The following is a 26,218-nucleotide window of genomic DNA, read 5'->3' as shown; positions in this document are numbered from 1 at the left end:
TGAAAGTAATAATTTCCAATTATTTTCTTGTTTTGTTAATTGTGTATTTTGATGCAGTAATAGGTAAAAAGTGAGGCAACTTATTGGTTCCCATCTAAATTTTTCTCATTTTACTCGGTCGTTTGACAATTGTAGGGATCAGGCTTCCATTCAGATTCAGAAGGCATGATTTACTTCCAAAGAAGGAATTGCGTGACAAGTAGGAAAACGTCGTTATACTAAAGCAACAAGCATGGCTGATTAACAAGGATGAAGATTGATGTCACTCTTGTTTTATCCTATCCAACCTCAAGAATTCAACCCGAGTGCATTCACTAGTATTCATTAATCTTATACCGGAATATTCCCACGAGGCTGACGTTAACAGTACCCCAAGCTACAGGTCAGTATTACTACACAACAATCGTGAAGAGAAAGCGGAAAGATGAATCTGCTGGTGAAAACTTGTGGGGTACTAATCTTTTGAATTTGATCTGTTAGTTTAAAATTTATCCTAACATGAAAATTAACATTTTTGGTTCTGGAATTTTGTTTTTTCACATAGCAAATCTCGACAGAACAATTTTTGCTGCAATTTATATTATCAATTCCTCCATGGGAGGAATTTGCTGTTAAATTGGTTCAAAGATGATTGGTGTGGGAGGTAAGGTAGCAGCACTTTGTAGGTTCCTTGCAAAAGGGAACATTTCCAAATGAACTCATTGCTAGAAGTTACCTGTTCAATTGCACCATTAAAAGTATCAAGTCTTTTCAAACCAAGAGAGGAAAAGATTGATGTTTTATCCACGAACTTCGAATCTTTCAGCTCTGTGACATCGTTTTCTTCCATTGCATTTGATATCAAGATAGCTTAAAATGGTATTTCTGCTCCAATGGTTTGTGGTACATTCATAGAAATGGGATTCTGCACCACATTCAATTTATTTATTTAAAGTCTGTTTTCTTTTTACAACAAATCTTAGGTAGATCAAGCTATGCTCACATTTGGCTAGTTCGAATATATTTGAGCAACTAAGAAGCTTCAATTTTGATAAATAATCGAACAGTATAAATGATCAAGATCCAATAACTACATAGATATTATAAATTTAGTTTAAATCGTATTTTTTCCTCTATACTTTCAGTCTTTAAACTCTAAATTGTTTATACATTTCTAAAATTAGAAATAAAATTATTTTTAATGTCCACCATTAACATTTGTTGATGAAGGCACTTGACAGTTCATTGACTAGAACTAAAATTGATAATATTTATTAGAAAAGTAACATTTGGATTATCAAGAATATAGAAGTTTCCTAGTTTCGCCATCAAAGCTGCTGAAACTACGACAGAAAAACAAGCCTCAAGTCCACTTGATTCCATAAAAAGAGATGAGATCCATTGATCTTGGTGGTGCATCATTGATTCAATGAAGTAAATAGCAATAACCCCCAGTTCCACACCTCTGACCAAAGTATTCATTACAGAAATTCAATTTCAAGTATCATATTAGAAGTAAGCTAAGTTTGAAGGTTTGCAAACAGTCTATTGTGCTTTTTCAAGACTCGTAAAGCGATTGTGTGGCTCTTACTTTCACCTACAAGCAATCTCCATCTCATTCTCAAGAAAACGGTTTTGGAAAATGGGGTTAGAGAAAAAAGTTTTGGAAAACATTTGAAAGTATTTTGGAAAGCTTATTGTATAACTTAAATGTAAGAGAATAGATAGTGGTAATACAAGAACACAACTCTTTGCAGGAAGGTGACTAGGTGTACCTTTAAAATACATTTTGGAGCATTTTGAGTACGTGGAATGAGATTGTCATGAGCATGTAGCCAAGATAGTCCTTAGTTACACAATTGAACAATATATGTGAAATACTATGCCACTATAGTCTATAATTTCTCACAACCTCGATGATTGTAATCTTAATCTGTTCAATGAAATATTCGAATTTTAATACTTTATAAATTATAACTTATAAGATTTGGAATTTGCTTTATTGATAATTTCTAATCCAATATAGTCCTTAGTTACACAATTGAACAATATATGTGAAATATTCACATATATAAAGATTGAAATAATCTTAGAATTAAAAAAAAAATATATATATATATATATATATATTTTTTTTTTTTGAAAAACTACTTATCGAAGTATGTGAGAAACATACACAAAAAAAGAGGACTAAATGAAGGCACTCCAATATAGAGATATGGTGGTTGCATCATAATTATAACAAATGGGGATTTAGAGGACCAAAAGAAGCTGAAATAGTTATATTTTCCCAAAGGTTGGCCGGAGGCTTCAATGTGCCTAAGAAAGTACGATGATTTCTCTCCAACCAGATATGCCAAAGAATCGAGCTCACGGCGTTGCTCTAGAGAATATATCTTGGTTTAGTGAGCGGAACAGATGGAACCTCAGCAATGAAATTATCAATATGGTTGTGGAGAGCGGAGGAAATCTGGAAAGTATCGAAAAGACGATACCAAATACTTTCTGTGTACTTACAGTGGAGAAAAATATGATCCAAAGTCTCCGACGCTGATTCACAAAGATAGCACCGGTCTGGGCTCATGCTCATATTTGGAAGGCATTTCTACAATCTTTCCTACGTATTTAATGCTCGGGTAACTTAATATTTGTATAAAATATTATTATATACAAATAGTAGTGAAACATGAAGTGGAATAGCTAACTTAATTAATACCAAAAAGATGATCTCGGAGGATCTAGTGCACTATCTTGATAACTTTGATATAAATTACAATAGTTCTACTCGGTCATCGTAAATTGAAAGTTTTGAAGGTAATTGCTCAAATGAGTAGAATATGAAGCACATAGGTAGATAATTTGGATGAATGACACAATCACAAGGTTGAAGTATTTGAAAATTGTATAAATTTGATTGGAAAGTTTGATTGATGATTGATTTGAAATATGTTTGAAAAATGTGTAAATTCAAATTTGAGAAAATAAGTAGGTAAAAAGTAAACCGATACGAGTTAACTAGAATTTAGAAACATGTTTGAAAAGCGATAATTATCTCATTTCCAAATGAATCCTATTATGAAAACCACTAAAGAATAGTCAAAAGTTTACCATTAAAGTTTAGTTTACATATTCAAATAATTTTCATCAATCTTCATTAAAGGAAAAAAAAATCTTTTTTCGATATTTCCATATTTTCATAAGTAAAATAGTCATATTCTTATATTTAATTGTTAAAGGTCATCATTTATAGGCTAATTCAAAAAAATTCCATTAATTTTCATAATTTTCATTATTTTTCTCGAAATATCCATCGACACCGATATGTTTTAGACATTTTTATCGACAATTTTCATAAGGATCCCTCTATGGTTCAATGTCCCAAATCCATAATCATGGCAAATAATTTGCTCTGTCTCATCAGTGAAACCCTAGACCCATGGCCGATTTTGTCTTGACCGGATCCCCATCGGATCCCTCTTTCCCGACCCGAATACCGACGGCAGGGCGGCTGGTGGCTGGTGGCTGACACATATTACCAATAATTCAGACAAAGTACAGAGAGGGAATATTTGCATCGTTATCTGTTCCTGACGCCAGAAAACAACATGACACTGAATCGGAAACTTTGCTAATTATTAAAAATAAGGCATGTTTCAGAATTCAGAATAATGTCTCCAACTTGAATCGACAATTCATTTCTCAATATTTTGTATCTAGAACCCAGAAAAAACAAAGGAAAAATCACCACTTATTTTATCTACAAGGCCACAGAAGAACAAAAATTCTCCAAGCATTGGAACAATTTATCCTCTTGGCTTCCCATTTTATTAAAAAATTCCTAACATGGGAAATGAACAATTTGCAGAAGACGAGCAATTGAAACCCTAATCAAAACCCAGCTGTTTTCTTCGTAACAGCGTAGCTTCTACTTCTCGAATAAGCCAAATCGGTCTTCTCCTCGGCGCCATCTTCAAACTCGCAAGCGCTATCTTCATCGATCCTGCCCATCCCAACGCTGCAACTTTTAGGCAGCGGCCCCCTGGATGATGCGTGCACGGCGGTGGACTGTCTCAGCCTCTGCTGCAAAACAATATCGGCGTCGATTTCTTTAATATCCAAGCTTCTGACGGAAGCGGCCTTAACAAGCTCTCTGAAATCCTCTGTTTCGTTGGATCTGCAGGAGCGGGCGCTGTAGCTCTTGGGCAAGACGGGCAATTGGCCAGATGGGTAGCCGTAACTAACCTTGGGGGCGCAATCCATGACGCTTCGGACATAGAAATCCTTGGCCTTGCCCAGAGCTCTGAAGGGCAGTGTAACGAATCGGAGAAATTTGCTCTGATTGTGCGATTTGGTTCTCATCTGAAAAAGCCTACCACGTGTTCGATGAAATTACTGAGAGAGAGAGAGAGAGATGCGAATTGGGTATGAAGCGAATAAGTTGAGAATGGGGGAGTGGAAAGAAGAAGATCTAGGATGTGGATTTGAAAGCACCCTGATTTGGAAGAAAATCTGGCGATAAGACCAAGCGCAGAAAGCGATCGAGCAGGTGGGGTATTTGGCGTGGGCCGTCGGCCAGGGTTGAAATAATGCCGGAGTTGACTTGACAAGATTTCCAACATGTGAAATTTTTTAAAATGTTCTTGAACCTTATCCAGCTCTACATGAATCATGGCCTTGTCAAAAAATTTTAACTTTCAATGAGATTGACATTGATTTTGTATTCTGGTGAAATCGATCTTGGTCAACAAAATTTATTACCAAAACAAATGGCTTTTGCCTTTTGATTTCAAAAAGAAAGTGTGGGCCCATTTCTTATACTTTATTTTCCTTGTTTCTCCTTCCCAATTTATTTGTAAAAATTTTAGTTGTTTCGCTTTTCAATTTCCTTCCGCTTGTTTTACTATCTTCAAATTCATGGTTATGGAGAATCCTAGAATTCTATTTTCGTTTATTAAAAAGAGATATATAACGAAAAACAGAAACATTATCAAATGGATATTCACAGAGAAAATGAGACCGACGAGAGTTGGATATTCAGTGGGTTATGTTATGTTGTATTGTGATTGAACTTTTTTTCCATTTCATGCGTACAAGAAATGTTATTTGTTGGGAGCCGCAAAGATGGAGAAATGGAAAAATAATTATCTTATCCAAAATAAGATTCTACATTTCTACTTCTTTAATCATAATTAATTTCTTCTTTCTTGACTCTGGCCTTTGTTTTGTTTGTCAAATCAAACGCTGTGGTCTTCTCGGCTGCTTCTGGAACTTTGATTGGGTTTTGCATATATTGCATGGTCTTACTTGTAAATGGGATTATTTCAAAATAAGCCATCAAATATTTGTCTTTTTCATTATTTATGTGAATTAAAACTTGTATTGAATTTATAGTAAGACTTGGTGAGAATTGGTCTTCTTTAGCCAAAATATTTTAGCAGGACAACTCTAAAGAGATTAAATAATTCATGTTTAGCATGTCATGGACCATAATTCTGAGATTTCTAGAGATTTTTAGTGAGTAGGATTCTTGTTAGGCTTCTACCATCCTATAAAATTATGTACATAGTCACTTCATCTAAGTAGAAATTTATGATATCTAATTAATTAGATAGCTTAAATTAAATGTCAACATGACTTTGATGGTCTTTATATAAATAATGCGTGTAGCCCATTTGAATTTTACAATTAATTAAAAGTTTAATGCAATTTATTATAAGTGGGAAAAATTCATTTTTCTTTTCAAAATTAGCAAAAGAAAAAATATATCATATGCTCAAATTATTTAGAAATTACCAGTCTTAAATGACTTGTGTGAACTTAATTATTATTTGAAATTTGTTTATGAGGAAGTGGCATATTGAGTCTCATGGTCCAAGTAGCAAATATTTAGCTAAAAATCTCACATAACAGCTGGTTGAAGATGAGCTAATCTAACTTTAACAAATTATGTGGAACAAGTGGACAAGAAGAGAGTATACATTTCAACCCCTTTCAAATATGTTAATTCTCTATATATTTGACAACACGAGATCATCCAAGTGTGGATATAAACTCAAACTAAAATACTACAACTGATTCCGTACACATTATTTTTTCCTTGCTACTTCGGAGAAGCGTAGTAGCTCGACCAGAGTAGCTCTAAATAGCTTGAAAGATTGCTGATAGTCTAAATAAAGGTTGGTGTTGAGATATCTTATGTAACTGTCTATAAGTGCAAAACTAATTCTAAAAACAACCTAACAAACCAAAATCGTGGGACCTACTATCTCTCTCCGATGAATAGGTGTTCATTTCCATATGGAGGTGTGCAATTCTAATTCCTGGTCTCCGAGAGCTATAGGTTTAATTTGCACTAATTTAAGAGTCAGAGTGTTTATTCTATTTGTGTATTTTTTCCTCGTATAAATCACTTTGAATAGTTCAGCCATATTCATCTCGCACGTGATTTCAAGAAAGTGAGATTTAGGTATAAAAAATTATCATCCAATTATCAATCAATTATGCACGGAGAATTATCACCACTTAAACCACATTACATTCGTACGACTAAACAGCATAATAAATAACATTTTGATTTAAGTACTACATAAAAGTTTTCTTAAGAAACAAAAAAAATGCGTAAAGGCCCAAAAGGCCCATCAAGCTTTTCAAGTGGGCTTTACCACTCCGCAATCCATACCCGTCCCTAACGCAGCCAGCGTACGTCTCGCTGGAATGAAGCGGGCAACGAATATCATAATAATAATATAATATATTAGATTTTGAAAAACAGCATATAAAGTTAGTTTATGAAAAGGAGAAATATAGATAATTATTTAGGTTAAATAATTGGGGCGGGGAGAGGAGATCTGTCATTCGAGGGGCAGTGAAGGGGATCGATCACACGTGGGCCCCACCACAGCGTGGCTTTCCAAAAAGTGCCAGCTCAACAGCTTTGACTGCTACTGAGATCTAGAAGACCGCTTAAATATTTTATTTATTTATTTCTCTCTTTATTTAATTATACTCCTCACTCCTCCCCTTGTTTCCCAATTCCCAATTCCCAAATCCAAATCCAAATCCAAATCCAAATTCCGGTCTTTGCTTTTGCTTTGACTACTTTCCTTTCCCTTACTCCAACCCCACTGCTCCATCCAAAAGCCGACACGTGTCCCACGAAGACCGTGCCTCCCTTTTCTTTTCTCTTTCATTTTCTCTCTCATTTCTCATCCACTTTGGATTTTTCTTTTCTCTTGGTCCTTCAATTTCAAACGGATTAAATTAACGATGTAATAATAACATGAATTTAGCCTTTGGTAATTTGTATAATTTATTTATTTATTTATCTATAGTTGAGATGCAAGCTATAAATAAATTCAGGTGAAAAATAGAGAATTATTGAGGAGGTGGGTGGATTTAGATTTCTTTTTTTTTCTTTTTGGTGTAGTTTGGGTGTATGTGCCAGCACAATTGTAGAAATTAAGGCCTCGATTAATCAATAATCATAGACCCTACCACCACAAAGCCGAGTGAGTACTATGCAAAAGTTCTTGGACTAATAATAATAATAATAATAATAATAATATATATATATATATATATATATATGCTTTTAGCTTTGTTGCAGACTGGACTGCACGTGTGGTGCACGGTCCTTCTGCAGTAAAACAACCTGTTATATGAAATATCCAGTAATATCCCATATTTCCCCATTTCTAAAAATTAAAGCTTTTTTTTTTTTTGGTTTAGGGTTTTCTTTTCCAATCTCTCTAAAAGACCGAGGTGGGAGGTGGGGAGGGGGCAGTCTGTGAACAGTAGTACAGAAGAAGATAACCAAATCTCTCTTCCCCTCACCTTTCTCTTCTTCTTCTTTCTTCTTGGCTCTGTTTTTGTTGCTTTTTGATTGGTTGACACAATGCTCTTTTTGGGTGTGGGTCATGATTTTCTGATCTGGGGTTTGATTATTTCGCCCTTTTCGGGAGCTTGAAGAGGAAGGCTTTGGAATTGGGGAAGCCAAAAATCTCTTAGCCCCCATCTCTTTTGTTAGGTGATGATGATGATGATAGTGTAATGAAGAAGGAGATATCCTTTTGACCAGAACAAAGAAAGAAAAAGAAAACCACCAAAGTGAGGAAACATTGTTGCCTGTGATTGTCAATGAGAGCGACAGTGTAGGAAGGCGAAAGCAAAGAAAAGGAGAAAAAGAAAACAAGCACCCCCTCTTCTCACTTCTCTGTTTTTGCTTTCTTTCCCCCTTTTCCTTCCTTTTCCTCCCCACACGTTCCTCTTGGTCCTCTCTCCCCTGTTGAAATTCCCTCTGTTTTTTGCACCATTTAAATCCCTTCGGTATTATTGACCAAAAGGGTATCCCAAAATGCCGATGTACCAACCCGTCGTGGGCTGCGGCGCCAAGATTCTAGATCTGGAAACTGTCGTCAAAGACGGGATTCTGGGCGGCGGAGTCGGAGGCGGCGGCGGCGGAGTAGGGGAGAAATTGGATCTGAAGGAGATGATTGAGGAGCTGGAATCCTTCATAGAGGTCCCATCGGTGTTCATCTGCCCAATCTCGCTCGAGCCGATGCAAGATCCGGTGACCCTCTGCTCCGGCCAGACCTACGAGCGCTCCAACATTCTCAAATGGTTCTCTCTCGGCCACTTAACTTGCCCCACCACAATGCAAGAACTCTGGGACGATTCCGTCACTCCGAACCGGACCCTCCACCAGCTGATCCACACCTGGTTTTCCCAAAAGTACTTGGCCTTGAAAAAGCGGTCCGAGGACGTTCAAGGCAGAGTTCTAGAGCTCTTGGATTCGTTGAAGAGAGTCAAGGGCCAAGCTAGGGTTCAGTCCCTTAAAGATCTCCGACATGTCGTCACCGCCCACTCCTCCGCCAAGAAGATGGTTGTCGACAACGGCGGCGTCGGCTTAATCTCCTCTCTTTTGGGCTCTTTCACTTCCCACGCCGTCGGGTCCGAAGCCGTGGGGATCCTCGTCAATTTGGATCTCGATTCGGAGCTGAAGAAGAATCTGATTCAACCCACCAGAATATCGCTAATCGCGGATATTTTAAACGAAGGCTCCATAGAAACCAAAATTAATTGCACGAAATTCATCAAAATGTTGATGGACGGCGAGGATTTGAGATCGGAAAACGTCTCCAGTTTAAGCCTCTTGGTCGGATTGTTGAGAATGGTGAAGGATCAGAGACACCCAACCGGAGTATCCGCCGGACTCAGTTTACTCCGATCGCTCTGTTCCAACGAACCAATCAGAAAGCAACTCGTCAGCATCGGCGCCGTCGCGAAACTCGGCGGCGCCCTCTCCGGTCTAAACCCCGATTGCCTGGAATCAGCGCTCTATATTCTCGAGGTGTTATCGTCGCTTCCAGAAGGAAGAATCGCGTTGAAAGACTGCGAGGATACGATTAGGAATTTGGTGAAATTGTTGATGAAAGTGTCGGAGATTTGTACTCAATTTGCGCTGTCGATCTTGTGGGCGGTTTTCAAGTTGGCTCCGGAGGAATGCGCGGTGCTGGCGGTGGAGGCCGGTTTGGCGGCGAAGCTGCTGCTTATGATCCAAAGTGAGTGCAATAATTCAGAGCTGAAACAGAGATCCATAGAGCTATTGAAATTGTGTAGTCTAAATTACCCGGATTCTACCTTCATTTCCAAGTGTAAGCTTACCAGAACTATACAATAAAAAGATAGCTTGTCAAAATTGTTCATACACCCCTTTTTTTCCTTTCTTTTTTTAAATTTTGGTTTATGCATAGTTGAGATTATTTTGTGAATGAATGGGAGAAAGAACTTTTGATTCCCATGTGTTTATTGCTTTTTCTGTTTATTTTTTTTTAACTGAATCGCCGTCGACAGATAACCGGAATTTTCTGTCCCGGCGACTGTATGATATTCGTTGGATTTCGTGAAGATGGAGAAGCTATGATTTATTTGGAGCCATATTTTGGCCTTCATCTTTTGGATTCAAATGCTGATCTCATAGAAATATCAAATACAGTTTTGTTATTGATTTTGTTTTTTTGTGGTCAAAGATCCTGGACAATAGCCAAGCTTCATAATTTTTAAAACTATGTTTTGACTGTTTGGCCACAGAGAGAGAAAGAGAGGAAAGTGTTACAAAAGCAAAACAAGACAACTGAGTAGTCCACTCCCAATGGAACTACTGTATTTTTTGGTACAAAATTTGTGCAAAAAAATCATACTTTCTAAAAAGCAATTTTAACTTGTTTTCGGGGATTTGATCATTTCTAAGTTAAATTACAAACCTAGCCTCTAAATTTTGATAAAATTTACGGATTAAACTTTAAAAAAAATTAGTTACATTTTTAAGTTTCGATTGATGTGACACAAAAAAGAATAAACCAGCTAAAAAAATATGAGGAGGGTGAGGAAGCCATTTAAAATATATTTTGTCTACCAACTGTCCCATCTAATTTGTAAGGACTAAACATATAATTGAACCTTAAAAAAAACACAAAACACAAGAAGACAATGATGGTAGGCCCTAAGATTTGAAAGGAAAGCAAGGCCAGGTCAAGGAGAAAAGAATAAGGAAATCAAATCATAAAATGAGTGTGAGAGAATTCATGAACATTTGTTGGTGGCTGAGCTAATATGGCTTGAATTGATCGACGGGTGAAGGTTAAAGTTCAACCACCACTTTGTGTTTCTTTCTTTAGCTTAAATATTATTTTGATAAGTTGATTTAGATTCTTATACTCTCATATAGCGTTTATTTTGAATACTTTTAATTTTTCCTTTAAAATTTTAACACAAATTTTGTATAAAATGAATTTTTTTTAATATAAATTTATAGCTATATTTCAAAATAATTAATTAATGAATTATCACGTTAAAGTTGTGATAAAAAACATATGATGAAAAATTGAATGTTTTGAAATTCAAAAACAAAAATAATCAAAAATTGAAACTACACGAATCAAACTGTAATTTATCATTTATATATATATATATATATATATATTCAACTACGTAACAATACTAATTATATGATAATATGATGGTGTTGGAAAATTAGATCACATCAGGTGAGGTGCGGCAGTTGGGCAAATTTTGGGTTTTATTTTGGATTTGGGACGTGGTCACTGGTCTGGTCCATTCATTATCATCATTCTCATTTTCTTCACCATATTCAATTTTAATAAATAAACCCATTCTTTAGTTCTTGTTTGCTTCTTTTTCTCTCTCTCTCTCTTCATTATACCAAACTGAAACTGAACTGCTGCCTCTGCCTGCGGCTGCAACAGCACAGCACTCTATTTTATTTGTATTTTTCTAAAAAAGCATTTAATTTCAAACACTCCCAAATAGAATAATGGCTTTGAAATTAGTGTGTGTTTGTGTTTATAATTTTATTTAATTCTTGTTTAGTGTAATAAACCAGTAGACAACGCCCCCGGGTGAGGTTACTTTTATTGTTAAATTTTTTTATTTTTTATTTTTGGTTTCCTTTTTACCAGCACGGACTTTGGGGAAATTAATAAATTAACCCTTGGAGTTGTTATAATTAGAGTCACGTGCAGGGCAAGTGGGGATGGGGGTTGGGTAATTATCAGACACGACACGAGTACTTTACTCGTGACCCACCCAAATGCCCAAACCTCACCTTCTCACAAATCATGTGTTCCTTTTTCCACTTGTTAAATAATTTATATGTTTTCATTTTTATATTGTACAAAATCATTTTAAAATCAAAATTAATTGATGTTACATGCGTGTAAAAGATGATATATAGAATTTTAAATTTCATACTGACATCTTATGTTTATTGAATTTGATAAAAAAATTTTGATATATATATTTAAAAGCACCAGTTTATATGATAAAAAAAAAAAAAAAAGTTAACGCCAACAAAAACTAAAATATTGTATTTGACAATACAAAATGATTCTTTTGATTGTTGAGTTAAATTATGAGTTTAGCTTCTGACTTCTAAAATTGTGTATAATAAATTTTTAAATTTTATAAAATGTCTAATGAATCTGGAAATTTAAAAGTTTCTACTAAGTCACTAAAATTGCCTAATAATAATTCTTATTGAAAAATTGAAAAATTCAGACAGTTATAAACACTTTTTGAAACTAAATAAGGATTAAAATTGTAATTAAAATTATATATATGTATAAACTTTTATGTTTGCACTTATTTTACTACATCCCTTTAAACTAAACAAAATGTGATTAACGTATTTGATCATATTATTCAAAAAGAAAAAAACTTTTATACTAAAAACAATAGAAATCAGTTAGGATTTGGTTGATTACAGTTGGATCCTAAAACAGTGATTGACCAATTCTCAAACTAAGCCCCCTTAGGCATGGAGGATTTTGTGAGTTATTTTTAGAAACCTGAGGATTATTAAGCATGGAGGATATTAGTCTCTGAATTCTATTTCTTAAAACTTACAAAAAGCAAAAAATCAGTCACATTAAAGATAGAGAGATGGCGATGGATCCGTTTAGAGGACAAGGAGGCATTCAGATGCTATTAACTGCAGAACAAGATGCCCAACAAGTCATATCCAACGCTAGAAACAGTAAACCAAACCACTTTTTTAGAAACAATAAAATAAAATCCACCCATTTCGTGAATGATTTAATATATATATATTTATTGGTGTTGAAATTATTCGCTGCAGTGAAAATGGCGAGATTGAAACAGGCTAAAGATGAAGCTGAAAGGGAAGTGGCGCAGTATCGTGCCAACATGGAGGCTGAATATCAGAAGAAAGTTACTGAGGTAAAACCAAATCCAGTGGCATTTATAACTAAAATTCATTTTTTTTATTTGTTTTTTTATTGTAATGATAGACAAATTCTGGGTCGTATGCTCAACGACTGGAGGAGGAAACCAATGCTAAAATTAACAACTTGAAAGAATCATCGGACAGGGTCTCAAAGGATGTAGTTGACATGCTTCTTCGCTATGTTGCATCTGCCACAACTTGAATTAAAATTTTGTGTCTATTTAATTAATTCTCTTTGTATTTTTTTTTAAAAAAATATTCAATTACTTTTGGAATTTTGTGATTTTGTCAAACGTAACGGGCCTACTTTTGGTATCAACGGACGGCTATGATTCACATGCAGCGGAAGATTACAAATGCATGCGCTAGTGCTACGACTAGGAGATAGCGCCATTTTCTTTTTATTTTTATTTTTTTAAATTTTCTGTCAAGACAAGTACGGTACGACTGGGAAAGAAAAACGTGTCTCATTTGATTTTGAATCTAAACGGAAGTAATTTGAATATATTTCTCTTTCTAGATTCTAATAATATGCTTTCTTAAAAAATTAGCACGTTTAAGGGGTCATTTTGTTCAAATTTGAAAACAACGTAGAGAGATTGTTCTTGTTTTTAGATTTTCGAATACATAAATAAAAATATAATAAATAATTATCAAACATATATCACTTTTTTTTTAATACAAAACAAACAGACAATTAATTTTTTGGTTTACTGACAAATTCTTTGATTATTTTATTTGAAAATATTTGTTTAACAAAATTGACATTATATTTTTGACAAATTTTGAAGATAGGATAAAATTGTAGGGATTAGTAAGAGGGTACCCATTAAATTAATTTTTAATTCATTTTAAGATGCATAATTTATTAATTGGAAGGTTATAATTTAGATCCCATACAAACAAAACCCTAAATTAAAAATGAAACATCCATTTTACAGAAGCTTTTGTAAGAAAGAAATTGACAAAGATTTGAAATAATATCCCAAAATCCCCAAAATTTGAAAACCTTCAACAATCCCCCAAAATCCAAAAACAATCGTCCAGACCATGAGACGTTTAGAACTTCAATTTTGGAAGACCCTATCTAGAGAACCATAAGATATATGTGTATATATCTTATACTATATATAAGATATATACCCATCTATACGAATATAATCATGAATACTAAGACTATGAGACATTTAGAACTTCAATTTTCTATACACACACAAAATATATCCCCATATATATCAATCTTAACGGAAGACTAATAATTACCAATGGTATGAAGGACCATTTCTATCTTAACGGAAGACTAATAATTACCAATGGTATGAAGGACCATTTCTACAGAACTATAAGAACTTCAATTTTCTATACACATACATAAAATATATCCCCATATATACCAATCTTAACAGAAGCTAATAATTACCAATGGTAAAAATGGAAGGGGACAGGAGACGAGATAAACACTCAACGGCGTCGATGGAAGAACGCTGCACGGCGTCGGAAAAGTGCAACGAAAATTGAAGGAATAAATACCTCATGACGGAAGCACACGACGTCGACTCGGCAACGAAAAGAAGAAGATCTAGAAGGAAAGAAGAATTAAAAGAAGACGGTATGCTGTCCTCGTTGATGAAGGTCTGACGTCTGAAAGGAAGGCGGCGGCAAACGAAAGAGGATGGAGACGGCAGAAAACTAAGTGGAAAATTCAAATCATGATTTCACAAATTTGGAAGTTATTAATTGGTGGGAGGATCAAAATCTTTGAGAGATTTAAGGATTTTAGGTTGAAAAATTGAATGGACCACAATAATTAAATGAATATAATTATTAAATTTTAAAATTATAATATATTAAAAAACAATAAATAAGGGTAGAAAGGGTATTAGAATAAAATTTTACATGAAAATATCTAAAAGTGTAAATTTAGAAAATTGAAGATATTTATGTAAATACGATTTTAAAACAGCCCCGAAGATATTATCTCAAATTGTACCCATCGAAGAGAGAGGGTCTTTTTCAGTCAATTTTGTGAACTTGAGGAAATTTTTTGAATTAACAAATAAAACTTATGGCGAGATTCCAGTTCAAATTTGGAGATGAGTTCTAATAGATATACTGAATTATTTTTTTAGCTGGGGTGTTTGTAACCATAAAAAAATATATATATATATATAAATTATTATTATTTTTAGTTGATGACATTATATATATATATATATATATATATAAATTATTATTATTTTTAGTTGATCACATTTTACTATTAAACCTATAATTGATCACATTTAACTATAATAATATAATCATTTTATCGGTGGAAATTATTTGAATATGTAAAATAAACTTTAATCGTAAACTTTTGACTACCTCTTTTACACCATTTTCAAACGCCTCAGGACTGATCGAGGAAGAAAAAAACTTACCGATCTTTGAAAGAAAATACAAAAACTCTTCTTCTTTTCTTTTTCTCTTTGAGAGAAAACTAGGTAGTTTAAGAAAAATAAAACATAATAAATCGAAATGGACGATTCCATCGTTTATAGTCGAAAAGAATAGTCACAAGAGGTTTTTCAAACCAGAAGAGAGATTGAAGCGCCGGGTTGTTGGTAAGGAGCGTGAGCGGGCGGGGGGCTCACACGAGTAAGTGAAGGACCCCTGTAGGGCCTTTCAGAAGTGTGGCCCACACACGGCCAGGGAGGAAAGAAAAGGGAGGGGGGATAAGGAGAGCCTTAGCCCTGAGAATCAAATTCTAAACCGGCGTGGCGCTGCTGGATGCTTCTGATCAATAGAACAGGAAGAGGAGTAAGCCAAAAAGAAAGACCACCAAAAGTCACGACCACCAAGATACGCATAGTGATTCGATCTTTTGATCACCCATTTTTTGAAAACCATTTTTGGGGGCTTCCGCCTTACACACGGAAGATTGGATTGCCTGAATCACAAGTCAACTATACTGTGTTACGATCACCTCATATTGATAAAAAGTCCAGAAACAGAAAGGCATGAATTGCGCAAGAAGTTCTTTCGGTTAAAACGTCGTGCGACTCGGAGGACATAAGATTTTTCTTTTTGAAACTTTGGCCTTCCGTTTCATCGGATTTTGTCAGGATCCTCTTCTTTTTCTTCCGAAAAAAGGGAAGGAGAAGTATATTCTTGAGTGGATCCCTCTTGTTCCTATTTAGTCCCCTCGCTTTCCCCCCTTTCCTTCGTTTCTGAGATTTAATAAAACTATCCCTCTTGTACAAGGAAAATATAGAAGAAGGGAGTCTAAACTATCCCTCTCGTAGAAGGAAAATATAGGAGGCTCTTTTAGGTACTTGAATATTTCCCAACTATTCTGGACCATTTACGGTTATTGCTTTTGTGAACATAGTAGCTAAATAATCCCAACATGTTACATAAGGTAGATTATTGTATAATTGTTCGCAATTTTTTCCATCCCTCTATGTAAATAACCCAATATTGACTGGGTAGGAATAGACTGATAAAATAACATTAAAAGAAGGAGGGAAAAAAAAAACATCGATGACATGAGCGATATGTCGACATGTCTCTCGACATTTTAAACCCTGAAGCAAACCACTATATCCGATATTTTAACCTAATTTATTTATAAAATTTGTAATGCGACCTCTGGATTAATGAATAAGAGAGGTATCTGGAGGTGATAATGAGTTATCTTTCAGTGATATCTACACATGGATTAAAGAATTCAGAGGCATTAAAAGAAATATATGAGGTTGGAAGAGAGAAGAGAAGAGAAGTAAATAAAGAAGGAATTTATTTATTAATATTTTGCTGCAAAGTAAGAACCTTTTTCAGGTGAATAAATAGTAACATCGAAAGAGGATATCATAATATATATCCTGAAATAATCAATTGACTTAAGGGTAAAACAGCCACAATTCCCAAGTCATTCTTGTTACGGCAACCGCACCGTGCAAATTTGTGAAAGCAATTATTTGAATAGGTTCACTCCCGCTTCGGCTTGGTTTCCGTATAGATATAATCAGTATGAGCCGTTAGTGTTCTTCGGAAGAGGCAATCTTCATCCGGGTTTCGTTCATCGCATATGTCTCCATTAACCGTTTCTTCAGGAACCTGTAAGTTTAATAGATATGAACAAAATCAACCATATAATTGACGATGGAAATTGATTAAAGAACAAAATCGGTTAGCGTACCGGATTGACGATTTTGACGGAAGTGGCGATCGTCGGACGAGCTTCGGAAGAGGTTAGAAGGGACATTGTAAGAACAAGTGCGACAATGGTAAAGAGAGCTGCGAGCTTCGTCATTCTTGGAATGGAATTGTGTATTTGAATTTGATCGTCAATTGATTATCGTTCTCCCTTATACAGACTGTGGAGAAGGGAATGGAAACCGAGTCGCTATTGGCTTCTCACTCCCGTTTCCTTTTTCGATGATTTGGAAACCCTCCCAAATTCACCTTATATAATATTATAATTATGAGAGAGAGAATTCAGAATTGATAACAAAACCCGAATGAAATGGAGATTTGGTCTTTGGAGATGCTGTAACCAATCAAAGTTGGCTATTTGGGCATTGGCTACGCTAAATTTTCTTAATTATAGCTTAATAATTTATAGTGCTTCTTTTCTTTCCCTATTTAGTTTTGTGATCACAGTCAATGTCCTCTTTTCAAGGTCTTTAATAAGACAATTGTTGAGATGTTAAAGAGTATGACTCATCACTCTAATTAATAGAAAATTGAGTTCGAGAGTTTGTGTTTGTGGAGATTGTATTGCTTATTTTATTTTTTATTATTCAATTTATTCGGTTTAATTTTATGTTTATTTATTAACATTTTAGAAATAAAACATTAACTCGGTATAAGTCATTAAAAAAAAAGGAATTTATTTTGGATTGCCAAAATAATTTTCCACATCCCAAGTGTATTAAAAAATTCTAGATTTTGATCTTTTAATCTCCATGGTCGGATCCTTGTGAGGGATTATAAATCCTAAACCTTAAATACAAAATAATTTTCTACACCCCAAGTGTACTAGAAAATACACTTTTGGTCCTAATTTTGAACATAAATTTCTATTTGGTCCCTAAGTTTTAAAAAGTGACTATGTGGTCCCTAACCTTTGGAAAATAGTTTTAAAAGGTATTGGGTTAAAACTTCATATGTTGATGTGGCATTAATGAGTTTGATTGACGAAAGAAAAAGATAATGACGACTTTGCCTAAATGGATAAACCTTTTCCAACTTTGCAAAAGTCTTGATAAATCTGTTGTAATTTTGTGTGGATTATTGATGACTCTGGATGAGAAAATCTCTTCCACTACCTAAGGTAGCCGAGAAAAAAACAAATACTATCTCTATTTCCTGGATGAGATCTGTTGCAATTTAAAAAAGCTTCTAGCATCTCTCAAACTAAAATGCATTTAACTTTTAAACCTATCTTTCAATTTTGAAGGGATTCATAATGCAACCATCAACTAATATGTCATTAAAATTTTTTATATAAACATGAATGTATATTTGGATTTCTCCTTTAAAGTATTGATGGCATTTAGTTTTGGCTTCAAAACGGTTACAATTTATTTTGAATTAGTATAATTTTTTTTTAATACTCTTAGGTATGAGGTTTTAGTTTCGCCTTTTGCACTATATATTTTCATTAGATGAAAAATTACTATTTGAAGAAAACAATGTAGGGACGAGGGTTCAAATTCATGATCTTTTGGTGAACCTTAATCATTTGAGCTATGCTCGATTTGACGGAAAAACATAAATGTTAATCACAATAAAATATCTATTTATAAAGATAAAAACTTAGCAATATTTGCACATGTTTTCATTAACCAGCTGGATTAAAGAAGCAGAGGCATTAAAAGAGATATATGATGTTGGAAGAGAGAAGTAGATAAAGAAGGAATTTATTTATTAATATTTTGCTGCAAAGCAAGAACCTTTTTCAGGTGAATAAATACTAACATCAAACGAGGATGTTATAATATATATCCTGAAATAATCAATTGACTTAAGGGGTAAAACAGCCACAATTCCCAAGTCATTCTTGTTAAGGCAACTGCACCGTGCACACCGCAACCGGGTTGAATCGCCAGGTTCACTCCCGCTTCGGCTTGGTTTCCGTATAAATATAATCAGTATGAGCCGTTAGTGTTCTTCGGAAGAGGCAGTCTTCATCCGGGTTTTGTTCATCACATATGTCTCCATTAACCGTTTCTTCAGGATCCTACAAAACCGTGGTTTAAGAAATATGAAAAAAATCAACCATATGATTAACGATGAAAATTGATTAAAGAACAAAATCGATTAGCGTACCGGATTGACGATTTTGACGGAAGTGGCGATGGTCGGACGAGCTTCGGAAGAGGTTAGAAGGGACATTGTAAGAACAAGTGCGACAATGGTGAAGAGAGCTGCGAGCTTCGTCATTGTCAATTGATTATCGTTCTTTCTTGTACAGACTGTGGAGAAGGGAATGGAAACCGAATTGCTATTGGCTTCTCTCTCCCTTCCCTTTTCGATGATTTGGAGACTCTTCCGAATTCACGCTTTATATATAATATTACAATGATGAGAGAGAATTCAGAATTGATAACAAAAACCCGAATGAAACGGAGATTTGTTCTTTGGAGATGCAGTAACCAATCAACGTTGGCTATTCCTACGCTACGCCTTCTTAATAATAGCTTATTAATTATGGTGATTCTTTCCATATTTAGTTTTGCAATCACGGCCAACGTCCCTTTTCGAGGCTTTTAATTAAAAGGCAACAGACCTAAATGGATAGAGGCTTCTACTTCAATTTTAGGGCTAAGGTTCGATTTGACTCGAAAATGTAAAAGACAACGGATCTAATAACTTTTATTATTCTATTTTAGATGGCCAAAAAAAAAAAAATTCAAAATACTATTTTATTTATTTAACTGTCCCATGAACTCAATCTTTGCAGAGAGCAAATATGTTAGGTATAAGCAAATAGATTTGACCTTATAATTATATGAGAAAGGGAGTTTATAAGAAAGAGAACAAAAGGCCTCTATCACACCAATATGATCACAAGGTTTAAGAATTTTCTTATCTTTGAAGACAAATCTCTCCACCAATAACAAATGTCATCATCTTTTGATCAGATGTTGTAACCAATCCAAATCCAAAGTTCGCTATGGCTACCCTACATTTTCTAATTAATTATAACTTATTAATTATAGTGCTGGTTTCCCTATTTAGTTTTGCGATCACGGTCAACGTCATCACTCTATTTAATAGAAAAATTAGTGAAAGATCACTTCACATCGTTTTGGAGGTAGTCGCTGAATATCGTGGGTGTTTGTCGTTCGGCGTGGAGGAGTGGTCTTGTCTAAAAGGATTCCAGGTTCGTGTCGTTAGGTGTTCAGGAGATCTACAAATGTTTTATTTCTCCATTCTCTTTATTTTTCTTGCACAATAATCCCTTACGAAAATATTGTTGTGTGTAATGGTGTATATTTCAATCCTTAATATATTGACTAGCAAGGGTGTGTCATCCTTATTGGGATTGTTTGTAATCCGGATGAAAGAATTATGTGTATATTTTTACTCAATAATTTCGTTTAGTACGTAAGATGAATAAGGTAGACGGTCATTCGGCAAATGAGGAGTGAGGATATATCTAATTATTCAGGCTAAATAAATGAAATTTGTCACGTTTAATAAATTTTAATTTAATTTATTACTATATTATTAATAGTAAATATATTTTTTATTATAACAATTTATCTAATATTAATATATAATGAATAATTAAAATAGGGCCTTAAAAGAAAATAAAAAGGTTAAAGTTAGTGAATCTCTAGAGGGAGATCGAAAGGCAGTAAACAAAGGGATAAAAAGTAAATGTAGGTCTAAATCTAAGGGGCAGTAGAGAGACATGTTACTAATTGTAATAAGGAGGGTCATATTAGATGATTCGACCTTAAGAATAAAAAGTCGGATAAAGAGAAATAAAGTCTAGTATAGAATAACGATGAAGAGTACAATGAAGAAACTTAAATTAATCGGTGAATCTAGCGCAGCCATGGATAGCGAGGCAGGAGCGTCTGTAAGGATTGGCTCTCTTGCGCTTGGTGCAGTCGTAGTAAGACATGCCCCTGCCGCCGCAGGGGATGACGTTCATCTTCAGCGCCGCGTAGCTCAGATACTTCCCCTTTTGAACCAGACTACGGCCCATCAGGTTTCGTGGGCTCAATTCTCTGGATAAGGTGCCGCCGGAGGATGAAACGGCGATGTTGTTGATGGTTCCGGAATGAGGCACCACCGCTACAGGGAGGATGAGGAGGAGAATCAGGTAGAGCTTCACTCCCATGTCTTGCACAAAAGATGTCTGTGAAAATGCCTCAGAGAAAAATTAATTTGTTTTTAAACTTTTAATCTCCGGCTCTTTTCCCCGTTGGAGATGAAGAAGGAGGAGGAGTTTATAAGAAGAGAGGGTGGAGAATTCGTTGGATCTTGTGAGAAAAAGGAGGCCGCCAAGTTTCTGCTTCGCCGCATGGCCCTCAACTGCCATTGCCTTTGATGGAAATACCAATCTTTCTCTTGTGAAACTTAATTCTTTTCAATTTGGCTACAAATTTAGCATAGGGACTTACTTTGAGAATTGTTTTCACCTCTAATTTGGGGAATATCTTTGACTAAATATAGGTGCTTGCAAAAGTAGTAAAGAAATTAATGGGAATGTGTGAAAGTAGTAACTACTTTTCAATTTTGCAAAATAGTAAAGTGGGAAAATTCAGGCAAAAGAAAATAAAATTCCAACGCACCCTTAGTTGGTTCTTAGCTGAAATACGGAGCTTAGACAATGATATACTTCACTAGTTTAATGGCTTGTAATTTACTAGTTAACATTAATCTAGTAAAGAAAATCCAAGAGATAACTTTTTTTATTTTATTTTTTGCATTTGATGGTTTGATCGTGGAATGTAGTTGTTAGTTGAGAGGTTGATAGAAGGAAGGCAAGCAAGCAACCTCGTCCACAAGGAATTAGATGCAGCCCTCACATCACACGGGAAAATTTCCTACACTTAATATTTATTAGATCTACCATATCCACATCATTTAAAAATCATATAAGGTCTAACGTTATCTTGAATATAATAAACGAGTTAAGACACTTGTTTTCGATCAAAAAGTCGTGAGTTCAAATTTTTATCTCATGTATACTAAAAATAAGATATAAGGTCACCGTCGTTTTATTTTAGAGGTTATAAACATTTGTTAGGTCCCTTTATCTTATTAATGTGAGACCTTAACATGCCCTCAAGATCATGGATCTCTTTTGGCTCTAGATTTTGGTTGAATATCTTTTTTTGACTGGATGCTCATTTGAGACTTGGTAGTGTGAGGGCTAGCCGTCACAGTATCACTTCGGCTACCGACATCGTTGGAGCAGTTGCTGAATATCGTGGGCATTTGTCATTCGGCATGGAGGAGCAGTCCACCGTTGTGCTGCAACCGTGAGGAGCATATCGGAACATATTTGTTCGATACCATGGGGTGTTGAGGCGTGAGTATTCAAGATTCAATAAGATCTTGATTGAAAAAGGATTATGGGTTCGTGTCCTTGGGTGTTCTTCATTGGGTTCGAAGATTGATGCAAAATGGAGATCTACAAAGGTTGTATATTTCTCCATTCTCTTTATTTTTCTTGTGCAATCCTCCCGTATGAATATAGTTGTGTAATATTGATACCGGTCTTAACGATCCCGTGTAATCCGTATAAATTGTATACTTTTTAGGATAAAAGAATTGTGTGAGTATTTTTAAGGTGGAGCGATGTGCTCTTTGGAAGATTAAAATGATGGCTATCCTCCGACAACCAAAGGTCGATTACGCTCTCGTGGAAGCCAATGACATTTTGGCTAACGTAACAGTAGTGGAATAGGATCCCGCTGTTACGTTTCGAAATATGTTACAAACTACCTATCAAAAAGTATCGGTATCTAACCAGATATATTCATTAAAATTCTTTAGCTTTTAAATGGATTCTAGCAAAAATATGAAGGATAATTTAAATGAATTCCATAGAATTATTTCTGAATTGGAGAATATAGGTGAAACTTTTTCTAATAAGAATCATGCTATTGTTTTTGTTAATTTCATGTGAGATGCATATAATGATGTGAGGAGTAGAACATGTTAGCATTGTAATAAGGAGGGACGTATTAGAAATTCTGTCCAGACCTTAGGAATAAAAACTCTTGGAGTAAAGAGAAATAAAGTCTAGTGTAGCTAATAAGAGTGAAGAGTACAATGAAGTCTTTATAGTTAGCACCATTAGTGAAGATGAAACTTGAATTAATCGGTGAATCTAGCGCAGCCATGGATGGCGAGGCAGGAGCGTCTATAAGGATTGGCTCTCTTGCGCTTGGTGCAGTCATAGTAAGACATGCCCCTGCGGCCGCAGGGGATGCTGTTATGCTTCAGCGCCGCGTAGCTCAGATATTTCCCCCTTGGAAGTAGACTACGGCCCAGCAGGTTCCGTGGTCTCAATTCTCCGAACAAGGTGCCGCGGGAGGAGAAAACGGCGTTGTTGTTGAGGGTTGCGGAGTGAGGCGCCACCTCTACGGCGAGGATGAGGAGGAGAATCAGCCAGAGCTTCACCCCCATGTCTTTGCACGAAAGGTGTTTGTGAAATGCCTCAGAGAAAAATTAACTTGTTTTTTCAACTTTTTATCTCCGGCTCTTTTCCCCGTTGGAGACGAAGGAGGAGGAGGAGTTTATAAGATGAGAGGGTGGAGGATTCGTTGGATCTTGTGAGGAAAAGGAGGCCGGCAAGTTTCTGGTTCGCCGCATGGCCCTCAACTGCCATTGCCATTGATGGAAATACCAATCTGGCTCTTGTGAAACTTAATTCTTTTCAATTTGGCTACAAATTTAGTAATAGGGACTGACTTAGAGAATTGTTTTCACAGCTAATTTGGGGAATACCTTTGACTAATATAGGGTGCTTGCAAAAGTAGTAAAGAAATTAATGGGAAGGTGTGAAAGCAGTAATTACTTTTCAATTTTGCAAAATAGTAAAGTTGGGAAAATTTAGGCAAAATAAAATAAAATTCCAACCTACGTACCCTTAGTTGACACTTGGCCATTATATACTTGACATACTAATAATATACGTGATTTGATATGATATATCATTAATTTAACTTATTTGATATGATATACCATTGATATAGTTGATATGCTATGATATGTTACTTCTATTTACTATCTTCAATTTGTTTAATCGAGTTGTGTTGTATTATTTATAAATTTTCTTTTATAACTTGAATGTATGTCTTCTATACCTGATATGACTACTGATATCCATTGATATGCCTAATTTGTTATATTAACACTCTTATAGTTGATTATAAGTGTTGATATACTAATTATATACCTTATATAAACGCTAACATACCAATGATATATATATACACACACATAAATACATATACTTGATTTGATCTTGAGCAAGTTGCTTCTTATCACTATAAAATTCAATTTGTGCCGGAGATATGATACTTGTACTTGGTACTGCCCTTATATATTATGATGACATTGCCTCTTGAGCAAACTCATTAAAAGAGTTAAAAGATAAGGAAGCGCTCCAATTTATTATTTCTGTTTATTCTTTTTTAATAATAAAAAAAAGAATTGCATGACTCCAAACTCATGAATAAGTATAATAAAATAATCTTTTTATACATGTTTTGGAACAAATTTGAAATGAGAACTTATTTTGGGACCCTGAGATTCTCTCTTGAGTTATTGCTTATCCAAATTCTTAAAATTTTGGATTTCATTCCTATTTCGAGAAAAAAAATAAGTGGACACATAGAGATGTGAAATAAAATTTAAACACGAGTCAAAAGATGGTTAAGAAAGTGAATTAATGGATAAATTAGAGCCCATTTGGTAACTTTCTGTCCCTGAAATGACAACTATTTATATTTTTTGTTCTCATATTTTAGAAAATTTTCATTTTCCAATTTATTCCAATATAAAAAAAAATTTTGTTTTATCATTGTAGGTTTATGAGCTTGTTTTTCTTTATTAAGAACGAGGAAATATAAAAAGGTGAGCATTACCCAACGGGGGTTGATAAATAGGAAAAATGAAGTGAATTTTTTAATCACACAAGTCAAAACAGAGTCAAGATAGTGGATATTTATTTTTTTCCGCAAAGGTCAGGACAGTGGATTATGACTTTAATAGTGTTAACTTCAGTGTATCATCGTACTTAAAGATTAATTTAAAAAACAAATCTTAAAAAGTAACATTGAAAATGTTAAAACAACTACGATACGTAGTACCATAATCTTTGTTCGGTCTTTATAATCACAAACTGGATTGAAGAACGTGGGATTCTGTGTGACCCCAAGTAGAGCCATAAATATGTGATCAGAAGTAAATAAGAATGATTTTACTTATTAATTTTTTCTGCAAAGTAAGAACTATTTCCTTTAACCGGCATGTACACATGAGAGTGGTTGAAAAAAGAGTCGGGTACAGAATGGTTACCATCAAAAGAGAGTGTATATATATCCTTAAATAACCAATTGATTTGATGGAAAACCGCCACAATTCCTAACTCATTCTTGTTACGGAAGCTGTGGGGACGGAGAATAACGTCACACCACAAGCAGAATCGAATCGGCATGTCTCTGTAAAATCCGGAGTGTTTTTTCGGTTTTCTCGGGAAACAAACAGAAAGATGAAGAAGAAGAAGACGAATAATGAACTCCGGCAGATTGATTAACATTAATTATTAAACTATATTGATTAGAGAAGATGAAGATGGAGACGAGACGACTGTGCGAAAACATTTTCTCCTCTTTTTCAGAGGATGTACGACTGTGTGTGAATTCTGAGATCAATTATTTGAATACGGTTCATGGCTTGGTCTCACCTGAATAGATATAATCGGTATGAGCCTCTAATGTTCTTCTATTCAGGCAGTCCTGATCTTCCGCTCGTTCATCGCATCCGTCTTCATGAACCCGATCTTTCGAATCCTGAACCACCGGTGTTTAAAGACACAAAATTAATCATAGAACGATGAAATTGATTTAAGAATCGATCGGAAACTAGAACAGTGGATTTGGAATTTTAGGTTACCGGATGCGCGATTTCGACAGAATTGGCGCTGAATGTGGTTATTGGACGAGCTTGGGAAGACAACAGAACGGACATTGTAAGAAGGGCTGCAATGGCGAACAGAGCTGCGAGCTGCTTCGACATTCTCGCCAGGAATTGTTGCTTGAATTTGATTGCCAATGGATGATTATCGTGCTCCGCTCTCATACAGATCAAAGCCGAGACAATGGAAACCGAATCGCTGTATAGTGACGAGAGAGATAGAAAGAGAGTTTTGGAGATGCTATCAACGCCTCTGGCTACAGTTTATAGCGCTTTTCTTCTTCTATTTATACGCCGAGGAGTCGGTATTTTTCTTGTAAA

General features: G+C 35.0%; 4 protein-coding genes, 2 long non-coding RNA genes, 1 other non-coding gene and 1 pseudogene across 8 annotated transcripts in view; 4 read left to right on the top strand and 4 right to left on the bottom strand.

Moving 5' to 3' along the window:
* ECA3 (endoplasmic reticulum-type calcium-transporting ATPase 3) overlaps window positions 1-616 on the top strand; it is a 33,337-nt gene extending 32,721 nt beyond the window's left edge. For both annotated transcript variants that reach the window (XM_088128327.1, XM_088128328.1), the window contains one exon: window positions 136-616. In XM_088128327.1, coding sequence (XP_087984453.1) covers window positions 136-203 — 68 coding nt within the window. In that variant the 3' untranslated portion in view covers window positions 204-616. The remainder of the gene's footprint in view (window positions 1-135) is intronic.
* A 3,022-nt stretch (window positions 617-3,638) lies between these two features.
* LOC111004665 (Uncharacterized conserved protein UCP031279) lies at window positions 3,639-5,073 on the bottom strand. The gene has a single exon (XM_022275773.2). It carries the CDS (start codon window positions 4,336-4,338, stop codon window positions 3,868-3,870), a length of 471 nt encoding a protein of 156 aa, XP_022131465.1. The 5' UTR covers window positions 4,339-5,073; the 3' UTR covers window positions 3,639-3,867.
* A 2,560-nt stretch (window positions 5,074-7,633) lies between these two features.
* LOC111004649 (U-box domain-containing protein 30) lies at window positions 7,634-9,776 on the top strand. Its single transcript, XM_022275743.2, has one exon. The coding sequence runs from the start codon at window positions 8,333-8,335 to the stop codon at window positions 9,656-9,658; it is 1,326 nt and encodes a 441-aa protein (XP_022131435.2). The 5' UTR covers window positions 7,634-8,332; the 3' UTR covers window positions 9,659-9,776.
* Window positions 9,777-12,376: 2,600 nt separating this feature from the next.
* Window positions 12,377-13,228, top strand: LOC111005091 (V-type proton ATPase subunit G3). The gene is made up of 3 exons (XM_022276476.2): window positions 12,377-12,532; window positions 12,635-12,735; window positions 12,807-13,228. Exons 1-3 carry the CDS (start codon window positions 12,439-12,441, stop codon window positions 12,942-12,944), a joined length of 333 nt encoding a protein of 110 aa, XP_022132168.1. The 5' UTR covers window positions 12,377-12,438; the 3' UTR covers window positions 12,945-13,228.
* A 3,275-nt stretch (window positions 13,229-16,503) lies between these two features.
* Window positions 16,504-17,209, bottom strand: LOC111005149 (uncharacterized). Its single transcript, XR_015793132.1, has 2 exons — window positions 16,923-17,209; window positions 16,504-16,840 (listed from the first exon to the last, which is right to left on the bottom strand). It is a non-coding gene; the product is annotated as an uncharacterized LOC111005149 (transcript).
* A 3,372-nt stretch (window positions 17,210-20,581) lies between these two features.
* LOC148209403 (uncharacterized) lies at window positions 20,582-21,446 on the top strand. The gene is made up of 2 exons (XR_015792970.1): window positions 20,582-21,065; window positions 21,180-21,446. It is a non-coding gene; the product is annotated as an uncharacterized LOC148209403 (long non-coding RNA).
* Window positions 21,447-23,071: 1,625 nt separating this feature from the next.
* LOC148209402 (protein RALF-like 19 pseudogene) lies at window positions 23,072-23,383 on the bottom strand (annotated as a pseudogene).
* Window positions 23,384-25,490: 2,107 nt separating this feature from the next.
* LOC111004777 (uncharacterized) lies at window positions 25,491-26,218 on the bottom strand. The gene is made up of 2 exons (XR_015792650.1): window positions 25,877-26,218; window positions 25,491-25,773 (listed from the first exon to the last, which is right to left on the bottom strand). It is a non-coding gene; the product is annotated as an uncharacterized LOC111004777 (long non-coding RNA).

Source organism: Momordica charantia (assembly GCF_013281855.1).
Source record: "Momordica charantia cultivar OHB3-1 chromosome 8 unlocalized genomic scaffold, Mcharantia_2.0 BLBB01000008.1, whole genome shotgun sequence".
In the NCBI taxonomy this organism is placed as follows: domain Eukaryota; kingdom Viridiplantae; phylum Streptophyta; class Magnoliopsida; order Cucurbitales; family Cucurbitaceae; genus Momordica; species Momordica charantia.
The sequence above is the reverse complement of the archived record's forward strand: the minus strand, read 5'-3'. Positions and strand labels throughout refer to the sequence as shown.

Coding starts and splice junctions, on each gene's coding strand:
- LOC111005091 (XM_022276476.2), top strand. CDS start 12,439: ATGGCGATGGATCCGTTTAGAGGACAAGGAGGCATTCAGATGCTATTA. Junction 12,533..12,634: donor CATATCCAACGCTAGAAACA/GTAAACCAAACC, acceptor TATTCGCTGCAG/TGAAAATGGCGAGATTGAAA. Junction 12,736..12,806: donor ATCAGAAGAAAGTTACTGAG/GTAAAACCAAAT, acceptor TTGTAATGATAG/ACAAATTCTGGGTCGTATGC.
- LOC111004649 (XM_022275743.2), top strand. CDS start 8,333: ATGCCGATGTACCAACCCGTCGTGGGCTGCGGCGCCAAGATTCTAGAT.
- LOC111004665 (XM_022275773.2), bottom strand. CDS start 4,338: ATGAGAACCAAATCGCACAATCAGAGCAAATTTCTCCGATTCGTTACA.